The sequence below is a fragment of the Pan paniscus genome, chromosome 15, assembly GCF_029289425.2.
Source record: "Pan paniscus chromosome 15, NHGRI_mPanPan1-v2.0_pri, whole genome shotgun sequence".
NCBI lineage: Eukaryota > Metazoa > Chordata > Mammalia > Primates > Hominidae > Pan > Pan paniscus.
Window position 1 is genome coordinate 106,844,396 of NC_073264.2, and position 12,921 is coordinate 106,857,316.

At 57.0% G+C, this 12,921-nt stretch overlaps 1 pseudogene and 2 gene segments (V, D, J or C); all 3 read right to left on the reverse strand.

Moving 5' to 3' along the window:
* Positions 1-11,151, reverse strand: LOC100971923 (immunoglobulin heavy constant gamma 1-like). The segment is given in 8 exon segments: positions 1-1,501; positions 5,181-5,311; positions 6,615-6,929; positions 7,027-7,356; positions 7,475-7,525; positions 7,915-8,208; positions 9,657-9,685; positions 10,205-11,151. Coding segments are annotated over 8 exon segments (1,263 nt in total).
* The window catches only part of LOC100971589 (immunoglobulin epsilon heavy chain-like), a 394,860-nt gene that overhangs the window by 65,392 nt on the left and 316,547 nt on the right, over positions 1-12,921 (reverse strand).
* Positions 10,657-12,921, reverse strand: part of LOC100972273 (ETS domain-containing protein Elk-1-like) — a 26,605-nt pseudogene continuing 24,340 nt past the window's right edge.

The following is a 12,921-nucleotide window of genomic DNA, read 5'->3' on the forward strand; positions in this document are numbered from 1 at the left end:
ACAAAGTACAAGACTTAAAAAGGATATTTTATTGTCATCAAAAAAGAAACATCAAAGACAATTAATGAGCTTTAGAAAATTTAAAAGAAGAAGAAAAGCTACCAAAGCTGAAATGGTGGCACCTCTTTCGAGTGAGCCCGGGAGTCCTCCCTGACGGCCGAGGCAGGCGCTGGCCGCACTCCCGCTCGAGCCTCCCTTCCTGTCTGCGGATTCTGCGTGACAGTCACGGAACGGCGTGATGGGGGCAGCAGAGCGTGGGGGCCTCTGTCCAGCACTCGTGGCCAGCAGCCCCGCTTTCGCAAGAACACGGGCACCCTCTTTGTCATCTTGCCTCTCCACCTGGTGCCCCCAGAGTGGCTGCTTGTTCCTGCTGCACGTGACCCGGGGCTGGACGCCAGCCTCTGTGATGAGTTCTGGCTGTGTCCACGCTCCTGGCTCTCCCGGTGTCCCTCCACCTCTCTCCCCGATGCTCCTGGGCCTCCTCTGTCCTCAGGCCCCACCAGGGCTGAGTCTTGCCCGCCTGGGAGCTGGTCACCAGCCTTCTGTGGGAGGCCTGTCTGGGCAGATGCCCAGCCCTTCCTTGGGCTATCCTCACCCTTGCACCGTGGGGCTCCTGCAGTGGCCACATGGCCCAGGCTCTTCTCCGAGTGATCTCGGTGGACTGGAGTGGGTGGGAGGTGGCAGTGTCCTGGGCCTGGCCCCTTCTCTTCCCAGTGCAGACTCTGGGGCTGGCTGTCCCTGCGGGTCGAGTTCCACCCGAGAATCCAGCAGTGTGGGCAGGCAGCCAAGGGGTGGTGCTGGCACCGAGACTGTTCCCAGGAGCCAGAGAGCAGCTTTCTTTGCTTGAAATCAGAACAACCTCATTCCTCATGTCAGGAGTTCACGGGAGTACCGGGAATGGAGGCTGGCTGGCTGCGGGCTGGGAGGAAGGCCGTCTGAGTGAGCCTTCGCAGCTCTCCGAAGCGTCCCCAACAGGGCCTGATGGTGCTGTGGCTTCCCTACCTTGGTGGCTGATGCTCCCACTCACCAACTGGAAACCACGCCTGTTTTCAGGAGGCTGGCGTGGACGGGGTTGGCTCCAGGGCGAGGTCCTGCCTGGGTGGGGGCCTGGGATGCCGGTCACTGCCTCCTTTTGTGTGAGCACCTGGCGGGCCGGAGGGCAGGGACGCCCTGCTGAGGGGACACCTGGCCCCCAGCGCCCTGCATGCACCAAGCAGCGGAGGTCTGGGGTAGACCTGCTATGCACAGGGTCTGGAAGGGGGGCGTGTCAGGGGTCAGAAGGTGACTGCGAATCCAGAGAGCCATGGGGTTGAGGGCGGTGAGGTCGGGGGCAGATGTGGCCTGGGTGGTGGCTGAGCATGGCCCACGGCTCGTGTGTGGGGTCTGGGCGGCCCTGGACACCCCACAAAGGGTGGCCCTAGGCCCCCTGCTCGATCATGTTCCTGTAGTCGGGGACGATGTTCTGCTTCAGGTCCACCACCGAGGAGAAGATCCACTTCACCTGTAGGCAAGGCACAGCACAGGGGTGAGCGAGGCCACAGCCCTGTCCCCGAGCCCCACCCACCCCTCAGGGCACTGCGGGCCACATCTCTTCCCCCAAGGTCCACCCACCCCTCATGCCATCCAGGCCACAGCCCTGCCCCTGAGGCCCATCCGCCCTTCAGTCCACCCAGGTGACAGGGCCTCACCACTGCCTGCTCTGAGGCCTGGGCATGGAGAGCAGAGCCAGGGCACCAACAGCATGTGGGCAGTACAGAAGACAGCATCAGGGACAGGTGGGGACAGCACGGGGGACAGTGTCAGACACAGGTGAGGACAGCATGGGGGACAGTATCAGGGACAGGTGGGCACAGCGTGGGTGACAGTGTTAGGGACAGGTGGAGACAGTGTGGGGGAGAGTGTCAGGGACAGGTGAGGACAGCATGGAGGAGAGTATTGGGGACAGGTGGGGACAGCGTGGGTGACAGTGTCAGGGAGAGTTGGGGACAGCATGGGGGACAGCGTCAGGGACAGGTGGGGACGGTGTGGGGTACAGTGTCAGAGATGGTTGAGGACAGCATGGGGGAGAGTGTCAGGGACAGGTGGAGACCATGTGGGGGACGATTGTGGGATCTGGCCAGCAGCCTGCAATGCAGTGGGGCTCTCTCTTTGTTCCCAGGTGGATCAGCAGGTTGAGAAATAATAGATACACACAAGATAGTGAAAGCTGGGTCTGGGGGGGTCACCGCCTTCTGGTCCCGCGGTGCCAGCAATGCACTGGATATACCAGCATTTATTATTAAGTTTAGTGAGGGTGGGGGTAGGTTATGAGGGATTTAGGGTCATTTGATTATGAGGTGAGATGGTCACATGGGGATGAAGTGATTCTTTAACATAACATCTGTGTGCAGAAGTACAGTACATTTGTATGTAGAGGTTACAGAGATAAGAATTTACAATATAGTGTGTGCATCCATAATTTCTAACAGAGCCTTAAAACAGAAACACAGTCTTTCCATAATCTGTGATTAGCAAGATATTAATCAGCAGTAACAATTGCAATAAAAGCTGGTTACAAACAATCCATGAAACAGGACGTGAAGCTAGACAATGGGTTAGACCGGAATTTCTCAGAAGGGAGTATGCCTTCACCCTAAAGAGGCCTAGAAGAGCCGTGGCAAGATGAGGGTGTTTATAGCCCTATCTTATCCACATGGACAGGCGCCCCTCATGCGTCCGTTTACAGGCTCTCCACGAGGGGCGCATTCCATTCCCAGAGCTATGAACATCTGCTTTTCTGGGATAGGAATCTTGGTGATGTGAAACCTCCCTGACTGCACGTCCATTCATACGCTCTCTGCAGGGGGAAGCACATCACACGCTGTTGGCTCGTTCTGGTGTCCAACCTGGCATTGTCTTTACACAATCCTGCATGCAATTTCGTATTTACAATAATCAGGAGCATTTCATCTTTTATTCCGTAGCAATAGTTTCAGGGGGTCTCCCTACAGGGGACAGTGTTGGGGACAGGTGGGAACAGCCTGGGGGACAGTGTTGGGGACAGGTGGGAACAGCCTGGGGGACAGTGTTGGGGACAGGTGGGGACAGCATGGGGACATTGTCAGGGATGGGGACAGTGTGGGGAACAGCGTCAGGGACAGGTGGAGACAGTGTGGGGGATAGTGTTGGGGACAGGTGGGGACAGAGTGGGGGACAGTGTCAGGGACAGGAGGAGACAGAGTGGTGGACAGTGTTGGGGACAGGAGGAAACAGTGTGGGGGACATTTTTGGGGACAGGAGGGGACAGTGTGGGGGACAGTGTTGGGGACAGGTGGGGAAATCATGGTGTACAGTGTTGGGGACTGGTGGGGACAGTGTGGGGGAAAGTGTTGGGGACAGGAGGGGACAGCATGGGGGACAGTGTTAGGGAGAGATGGGAACAGTGTGGGGGACAGTGTCAGGGGGAGGTGGGGACAGCATGGGGGACAGTGTCAGGGAAAGGTGGCGACAGTGTGGGGGACAGTGTCAGGGAGAGGGGACAGTGTGGGGGACAGCGTCAGGGAGAGGTGGGGACAGCATGGGGGACAGTGTCAGGGAGAGGTGCGGACAGCATGGACAGTGTCAGGACAGGTGGGGACAGTGTGAGGACATTATCGGGACAGGTGGGGACAGTGTGGGGGACAGTGTCAGGGACAGGTGGGAACAGCGTGGGGGACAGTGTCAGGGACAGGTGGGGACAGCATGGGGGAGAGTGTCAGGGACAGATGGGGACAGTGGGGGACAGCATCAGGGACAGGTGGGGACAGCATGGGGACAGTGTCAAGGACAGGTGGGGACAGCATGGGGTACAGTGTTGGAGATGGGTGGGGACAGCATGAGAGACAGTGTCGGGGACAGTGTCAGGGACAGGTGGGGACAGCATGTGGGACAGTGGGACAGGTGGGGACAGCATGGGGGACAGTGTCAGGGACAGGAGGAGACAGCATGGGGGACAGTGTTGCATACAGGAGGGGAAAGCATGGGGACAGTGTCAGGGACTGTAGGGGACAGAGTGAGGAACAGTGTCAGAGACAGGAGGAGACAGCATGGGGACAGTGTTGGGGACAGGAGGGGACAGCGTGGGGGACAGTGTCGGGGACAGGTGGGGACAGTATGGGGGACAGTGTCGGGGACAGGTGGTGACAGCGTTGGGGGCAGTGTCAGGGACAGGAGACAGGAGAAGACAGCATGGGGGACAGTGTCAGGTACAGGAGGAAACTGTGGGGGACATTGTTGGGGACAGGAGGGGACAGCATGGGGGACAGTGTCAGGGATAGGAGGAGACAAGAGAAGACAGTGTAGGGGACAGTGTCGGGACAGGAGGGGACAGGAGGAAACAGCATGGGGGACATTCAGGGACAGGAGGGGACAGTGTGGGGGACAGTGTTGGGGACAGGTGGGGATAGCATGGGGTACAGTGTTGGGGACTGGTGGGGACAGTGTGGGGAATAGTGTCCGGGACAGGTGGGGATAGTGTGGGGGACAGCGTCAGGGACAGGTGGGGATAGTGTGGGGGACTGCGTCAGGGACAGGTGGGGATAGCATGGGGGACACTGTCAGTGACAGTTTGTGACAGCATAGGGGACAGTGTCAGGGACAGGGAACGTGTGGGGGACAGTGTCAGGGACAGTTTGTGACAGTGTGGGGGACAGTGTCAGGGACAGGTGGGGGCAGCATTGGGGATAGTGTCAGGCACATGTGGAGACAGTCTGGGGGACACTGTTGGACAGGTGGGTACAGCGTTGGGGAGTGTCAGGGACAGGTGGCGACAGCGTTGGGGATAGTGTCAGGGACATGTGGAGACAGTCTGGGGGACACTGTTGGACAGGTGGGTACAGAGTGAGGGACAGTTTGTGAGAGCATGGGGGACAGTGTCAGGGACAGTTTGTGAGAGCGTGGGGGACAGCATGAGGGACAGGTGGGGACAGCGTGGGGGACAGCGTCAGGGACGGGGGGGACAGTGTCAGGGACATGTGGAGACAGCCTGGGGGACACTGTTGGACAGGTGGGGGCAGCATGGGGGACAGTGTCAGGGACAGTTTGTGAGAGCATGGGGGACAGCGTCAGGGACAGGTGGGGACAGCCTGGGGACAGTGTCAGGGACAGTGTGTGACAGCATGGGGGACAATGTCAAGGACAGCTGGGGACAACGTGCGGCCGACCTTGAAGAAGGTGACGGTGGCACTGTAGCACACGCTTAGCAGGAAGAGTGTGATGAAGATGGTGATGGTCGTCCACAGCCCGTCCAGCTCCCCGTCCTGCGCCTCCGCACAGCTCTCCTCCAGTTGCAGCTCTGGACAGGAAGGGGGTGGTCAGTGCTGTGTCCCGCTGGGCTCGGGCCTCTGGGGGTGATTCCCTCTGTGGCGGGACCCAGGATGTAGGGCCCGGCCGGGATGGCCCAACAGTGTCCTGAGGTCAGCTCCCCACAGCTGCCCACCCTGGGCACCAGCTTTGGCCCCGGGGCTCAGCCAGACACCCGGCCCTAGATAGTGACCTGGCCCTCAGCAGGACCCGCTCCCCGTCTCCCATGTCCCTCCCTGAGGCCCAGAGGGCAGGAGGATGGTGAAGCCCACACCTCATGTGACCCCAGCTGCAGGGAAGGGCGGTACTGGGAAGTGGGCCAGAGCCAGGGACGCGACGTGGCGTGTGATCCCCTGTGTGTGGGGGCCTGTGTGTGTGTGGCGGCTGCAAGGGCACCTTGTGAGAGGAGGGCTGGGTTTGTCTGAGCTGGTCAGCAAGTGGAGAAGCTGCCGAGCGGCTCATGGGCCTTGAGGTGCCGCGTGGGGCTCGTGGGGGCCTGTGTCCGAGGAGTGTTCACGTGTGGGAGGACCTTGCTCTGGTCTGGGTGCTGTGCAGGTCGCCCGGGTGAGGCTCCGTGTGTGAGGCGTGCACGTGTGTGTGTGGTGGCCGTGTGGCCGGCCAACCTCAGTGCGGGGTTTGTTTAACGGGTCTGGGCTGAGTGTGTGTTGTGGGCATCTGGACCAGTCCCTCCATAGGGCTCGAGAGTGCATGTCCCCAGGAGTCGGTTGTGTCCCCATGCGGGTTCGAGGCTGGGCAGGGCTGCCAGGGGTTAGTGCCGTGGGGGTAGATGGGTGAGGGAGGGCCTGTCCCTACGCACATGGACTAGGCATGCTCCCGAGTGGGCATGGGGGTCTGAGGACAGGGCGCTCACAGAACAGGACAGTCTCCTACAGAGGCAGGGGCTGTGTGTCTGTCCCCAGGGGCTCCTAGGGCTTCTCGTGGCTCAGCCCAGGGCAGCTGCTGCTGGAGGGAGGGCCACGATGGCAAATCCCCCACCCTGCCGAGGGCAGCCCCTGGCTGAGCCCCACCCTAGGCGGCCCAGGCACACCTGCACAGCCTTGGCCAGTGTGGGGACAGTGGGACCCACTCTGCCTCCCTCATGCCACTCAGGCCTCAGACTCGGCCTGACCCACGGAAAGAACCATCACAGTCTCGCAGAGGCCCAGGGCAGCGCTGGGTGCTTTATTTCCATGTTGGGCGCCCGGGAAGTATGTACACGGGGTACGTGCCAAGCATCCTCGCGTGACCCCGAGAGCCCGGGGAGCGGGGACTTGCCGGCCTTCGCACTCATTTACCTGGAGACAGGGAGAGGCTCTTCTGCGTGTAGTGGTTGTGCAGAGCCTCATGCATCACGGAGCATGAGAAGACGTTCCCCTGCTGCCACCTGCTCTTGTCCACGGTGAGCTTGCTGTAGAGGAAGAAGGAGCCGTCGGAGTCCAGCATGGGAGGTGTGGTCTTGTAGTTGTTCTCCGGCTGCCCATTGCTCTCCCACTCCACGGCGATGTCGCTGGGGTAGAAGCCTTTGACCAGGCAGGTCAGGCTGACCTGGTTCTTGGTCATCTCCTCCTGGGATGGGGGCAGGGTGTACACCTGTGGCTCTCGGGGCTGCCCTGTAGGGACAGAGGTTGGCACAGCGGTCACTCTCAGGGCAGAGGGTGGGCCGAGCTGGCCTCTGTCCATGTGGCCTTCGCGCTCCATGGGTCCCACCTTTGGTTTTGGAGATGGTTTTCTTGATGGGGGCTGGGAGGCCTTTGTTGGAGACCTTGCACTTGTACTCCTTGCCGTTCAGCCAGTCCTGGTGCACGACGGTGAGGACGCTGACCACACGGAACGTGCTGTTGTACTGCTCCTCCCGCGGCTTTGTCTTGGCATTATGCACCTCCACGCCGTCCACGTACCAGTTGAACTTGACCTCAGGGTCTTCGTGGCTCAGGTCCACCACCACGCACGTGACCTCAGGGGTCCGGGAGATCATGAGGGTATCCTTGGGTTTTGGAGGGAAGAGGAAGACTGACGCTCCCCCCAGGGGTTCAGTTGCTGAGGAAGAGATGGAGGTGGACGTGTCAGCACCCGGTTGGGGCCTGTCCCTGGATGCAGGCTACTCTAGGGCACCTGTCCCACCTTGAGCTGGAGGGCGAGGCCTGGGCTGGCTTACCTGCGCACGGTGGGCATGTGTGAGTTGTGTCGCAACATGGGGTTTTGGGCTCTGCAGAGAGAAGATTGGGAGTTACTCGGATCTGGGAGGAGAGTTGTCTGAGCTGAGGGAGTGGAGAGTTTGGCCTTTGGGGTGGGCTTAGGTCAGGGGCAGGGTCTTCCCGGATATGGCTCTTGGCCAGTCTGAGTGCAGCACCTGCCCCTTTGTGCACAGGGCCTGGGGTAGGGGCTTCCAGCCTGTGGCTGCCTGGAGCCTGGTGGAAAAAGCCAGAAGACCCTCTCCCTGAGCATGAGTGGGGCGGGCAGAGGCCTCCGGGTGAGGAGACAGATGGGGCCTGCCTTGCTGCCCTGGACTGGGGCTGCACAGCCGGGATGCGTCCAGGCAGGAGGGCTGAGCCTGGCTTCCAGTAGACACCCTCCCTCCCTGTGCTGGCCTCTCACCAACTCTCTTGTCCACCTTGGTGTTGCTGGGCTTGTGATCTACGTTGCAGGTGTAGGTCTGGGTGCCCAAGCTGCTGGAGGGCACGGTCACCACGCTGCTGAGGGAGTAGAGTCCTGAGGACTGTAGGACAGCCGGGAAGGTGGGCACGCTTCTTGTCAGGGCACCTGAGTTCCACGACACGCTCACCGGTTCGGGGAAGTAGTCCTTGACCAGGCAGCCCAGGGCTGCTGTGCCCTCAGAGGTGCTCCTGGAGGAGGGCACCAGGGGGAAGACCGATGGGCCCTTGGTGGAAGCTGCAAGAGAGGTGGTGCCATGTGACCGCGGTGTGGGACAGAGCTGGGCCCAGGGTGCAGAGGCCCCTCGGTTCTTATCTCTCAGTGCTGGTCCAGGCAGGGTCCAGTGTCTGGGCTAACGGGCATCTGGTGTGCACCTGGCTGGTGCCACCTTCCTCACCTTAGCCCCCTCCCTGCCCCAAAGCCAAGGTCAGGCCCCGCCCGCCCCAGAAAGCTTGCAGGACCGGTGGCCCTGTGGTGCCCTTCTGCAGGCACCCCTGCAGCCTAGGAGGCGGGGCTTGGCAGCCAGGTCAGCGCTTTGTCTCAAAAAACAAAAAACAAAACAAAACAAAAAACAAACAAATAAAAAGTTGTAAAAGGATTGTGGAAAAGGGATCTTATGTGGTCAAAGGCGGCTGTGATTGGATTTATTTATTTTTTTGAGACAGAGTTTCACTCTTGTTGCCTAAGCTGGAGTGTAATGGTGTGATCTCGGTTCACTGCAACCTCTGCCTCTTGGGTTCAAGCGATTCTCCTGCCTCAGCCTCCAGAGTAGCTGGGATTACAGGTGCCCACCACCACGCCCAGCTAATTTTTATAGTTTTAGTAGAGACAGGGGTTTCACCACGTTGGCCAGGCTGGTCTCGAACTCCTGACCTCATGATCCACCCGCCTAGGCCTCCGAAAGTGTTGGGATTACAGGCATGAGCCACTGCACCTGGCCGGATTTATTTATTTATTTATTTATTTTTGAGACAGGGTCCCACTGTGTTGCCTAGGCAGCAGTGCACTGGCACTCAGCACTGAGGCTGAGGGAGGTTGAGGTTGGAGGGCTCAAGCAATCCTCCCACCTCAGCCTCCCAAGTAGCTGGGACTACGGGCACGTGCCACCATGCCTGGCCAATTTTTTTTTTTTGTATTTTTTGTAGAGACAGGGCTTCCCCATGTTGCCCAGGCTGATCTCAAACTCCGGGGCTTAAGTGATCCACCCTCCTGGAATGCTGGGACTACAGGTGTAAGCCACCTTGCCCAGCCTGGATGGAATTATTTATAAGGTTTAATTAGAATTAGCTTTAATATTAACAGTTCATGTGAAACTAGAATTTGGTCTTCTCTGTTAAAGTGACAGTTTTCTGGAATATTGGTCTGCTCTTCATTATGGCAGGTTTTTCTTTTTTTTTTTTTCACCTTGAAAAATATATATTTACAGGAACAATTCCTCATTCTCTGGGACTCTTTAGAAAAAAAAGGTCCATTTTGGGGAAGCAAAACAGTGGAGACGAGTGTAGCACCGTCCCCCAAATCACCAAGCCCCAGGTCCCAAGGCCTGGGCTGGGCCAGGGCTGACAGGGGAGCCCAGGAGTCTTTTGAACCCACTCTTCCTGCCTAGAATAGAGACAGGACAGGCTTTATGTCCCCCATTCCTCCCTCCCAACTCCAGGGACATTGAAAGGGTCCTTTGTACCTACCTGCAGGAAATTGGGGGGCTGGGAGGGAACTGAAAATACACATTTGTTATCAAAAATAAACACCTGGGGGGGGAGGCGGCAGGAAGATTCCCCCCCACATCCCTTCCTTCACACCCACCCCACCAAATATAGGAAGAGATGACTCCTTCTCCCCTATTGAAAAGCCCCATTTAAAAATAGATTATACTATCAAAATGGCAGCGGGGGAGAGACAGGGAGACCTGGAGTACTGGCTGGAGGGGCCCCCCAGACAGGAACCACCCCCCAAAAACCCCTCCATTGGGAGGAAACAGGCAGGACCCCAGGGAGTTTGGCAGACAAAGGAATGGCTTCTCAGGGGGAAGAAGAACAAAGGGACACTCCTCCCTGGCCAAAAAGTTGGTTAAAAAAGGATAAGCTGTCTGAGAGAAAGGTTGGGGAGGTGGAAATTTCTATTCCAAGGGTGTGATTCTGCCTTGGCCAAGACTCCCAACCCATTAAATGGTACAAATTCTTCCTGGACCCCGAGTATGGCCAGGAATAATAAAACGAAACTAACTTCTACTCACATCCGAAAATGGACACAGGGCTCCCTCATCTCCCCAAGGGCAGGCCGAGGAATGAAGAAAGAAAGGTCGTTCTCAAGCCAGACCCCGACTGTCTTGTCTTGGGGAAAAAAGCGGGGAGGTGGGGGAGACGTCCTGACCACCCTAATAGGTTAGGTCAGGCGCTTCCCAGTGGCCTTCAAAAAATAAATAAATAAACCGCCCCTACCATTGAAGTAGGAGACGTGTCAGGGCAGCCACTGGGGGACTGACAGAAAAGAGAGAAAAGAGAGAAGCTGTGGAAGCTGAGTGTTTTCTGTGGAGGAGTTAATGAGAGTCACTCCTGGGAGAAATTCTTCCCAAGGATCCCCACCCCACCACAATCAGAGCATGAGTCTTTCAGTTGAACTGTGTTTCTCCTTGAGAGAGCACGGATGGAGGGACCCCAGAAGGGGTGGTGGTGCTGGTGGTGGTGGTCATGGCTTCTGGGGCCCTGGCGAGAGCACCGCGGGGGTCGAGAGGCCAGCCACGCCGATGGAAGGGATGTGCACCTGGGCGCCGCCACTGGACGGAAGCTGGCAGGAGAGCTTGGCCGGGCTGCGGGGGGGGGACTCAGGCTGCTCCGGAAGTGAACGCTGGGAGGCAGCGAGCTGGGTGTCAGCAGCGCCGGGGTCAACGTGTGCGTAGGAAGCAGGGACAGGGTCAGCGCCGGCCTCGGCGCCTGGAGGCCGGAGCCAGTTCCCGATCCTGGGGTCCGTTCGGGTCCCGGCGCCCCTAGCAGCCTCGGGCTGAGTGGAAGCTCTAGGTCCCGGGGCTTCCGGCCCTTCTGCGGCTGGATCTGAGGGCTGGAAGCCGCGTGGCCGCCCGCCTGCCCTGCGGTGTCCATAAGGACCTCGGCAGCGGGGCTGGCACGCCCTCCTGTGGAGGGACTTCAGGCTCGGCCTTGGCGGTTTCTGGCACGAACCCTCTTTCCCCCGCGAATTCCAACTCTTCCTCGGGCCCTTCCACTTCCACTTCCGGGGGCAAAGGGCGGCGCAAACCCGGCTCCACATTCGGCTCTTCTAATTTGAGGTTTGGGGCCTCGGGCGGGGTCAGGATGACCTGCAGAGGGAAGCCGGCTTCCTCAGCCTCCAGGCAGGCCTCCAAGGGGCTTGGACTGCAGGAGCTGCGTTGGGGAGCACCGCAGCAGGCCGAGGCTGAGGGGGTGGCTGCGGCTGCAGAGACTGGATGGTGAAGGTGGAACAGAGGCCCGAGCGCATGTACTTGTTCCGGCTGTTGCGTGCCAAACCGCCAGGGCCTGCCATTCCTGCACCCTTGGGTGTGCCTGGCTTTCCTGAGGCAGTGCCCTGGGGCGGCAGCAGGGGCCACAACTGCCACGGCGGAGTAACCGACACCTCTGGTTGGGGCGGGCAGTCCTCACTCAGTGGAGCACCCTGCGACCTCAGGATAGGACACAAACTTGTAGACTTTATGCCATGTCAAATTTGTTCTCTATCTTGAGCGGGGATCCAGAATCGAATAGTAAAAGAACATTAACTCCAGAGGCCACGAAAGAAATTGAATTAGTTGAAGAAAAAATTCAGCCAGCACGAGTAAATAGAATAGACCACTTAGCCCCACTCCAACTTTTGATTTTTGCTACTGCACATTCTCCAACAGGCATCATTGTTCAAAACACAGATCTTGTGGAGTGGTCCTTCCTTCCTCACAGTATGATTAAGACTTTTACATTGCACTTGGATCAAACGGCTACATTAATTAGTCAGGCAAAATTATGAATAATAAAATTGTGTGGAACTGACCCAGATAAAATCATTGTTCCTTTAAACAAGGAACAGGTTAGACAAGCCTTTATAAATTCTGGTGCATGGCAGATGGGTCTTGCTGATTTTGTGGGAATTATTGATAATCATTACCCCAAAACGAAAATCTTCCAGTTTTTAAAATTGACTAATTGGATTTTACCTAAAATTACCAGACAGAAACCTTTAAAAAAATGCTCTGACGGTGTTTACTGATGGTTCTAGTAATGGAAAAGTGGCTTACACTGGGCCAAAAGAACGAGTCACTGAAACTCAATATCACTCAGCTCAAAGAGCAGAGTTGGTTGCTGTCATTTCAGTGTTATAAGATTTTAATCAGCCTATTAACATTGTATCAGATTCTGCATATGTAGTACAGGGTACAAAGGATGTTGAGACAGCCCTAATTAAATATAGCATGGATGATCAGTTAAACCAGCTGTTTAATTTGTTACAACAAACTGTGAGAAAAAGAAATTTCCCATTTTATATTACTCAATTCGAGCGCATACTAATTTACCAGGGCCTTTAACTAAAGCAAATGAACAAGCTGACTTGCTAGTGTCATCTGCCTTCATGGAAGCACAAGAACTTCATGCCTCAACTCATGTAAATGCAACAGGACTAAAAAATAAATTTGATATCACATGGAAACAGGCAAAAAATATTGTACAGCATTGCACCTAGTGTCAAGTCCTACACCTGCCCACTCAGGAGGCAGAAGTTAATCCCACAGGTCTATGTCCTAATGCGTTATGGCAAACGGATGTCACACCTGTACCTTCATTTGGAAAATTATCATTTGTCCATGTGACAGTTGATACTTATTCACATTTTGTATGGGCAACCTGCCAGACAGGAGAAAGTACTTCCCATGTTAAAAGACATTTATTATCTTGTTTTGCTGTCATGGGAGTTCCAGAAAAAATTAAAATAGAT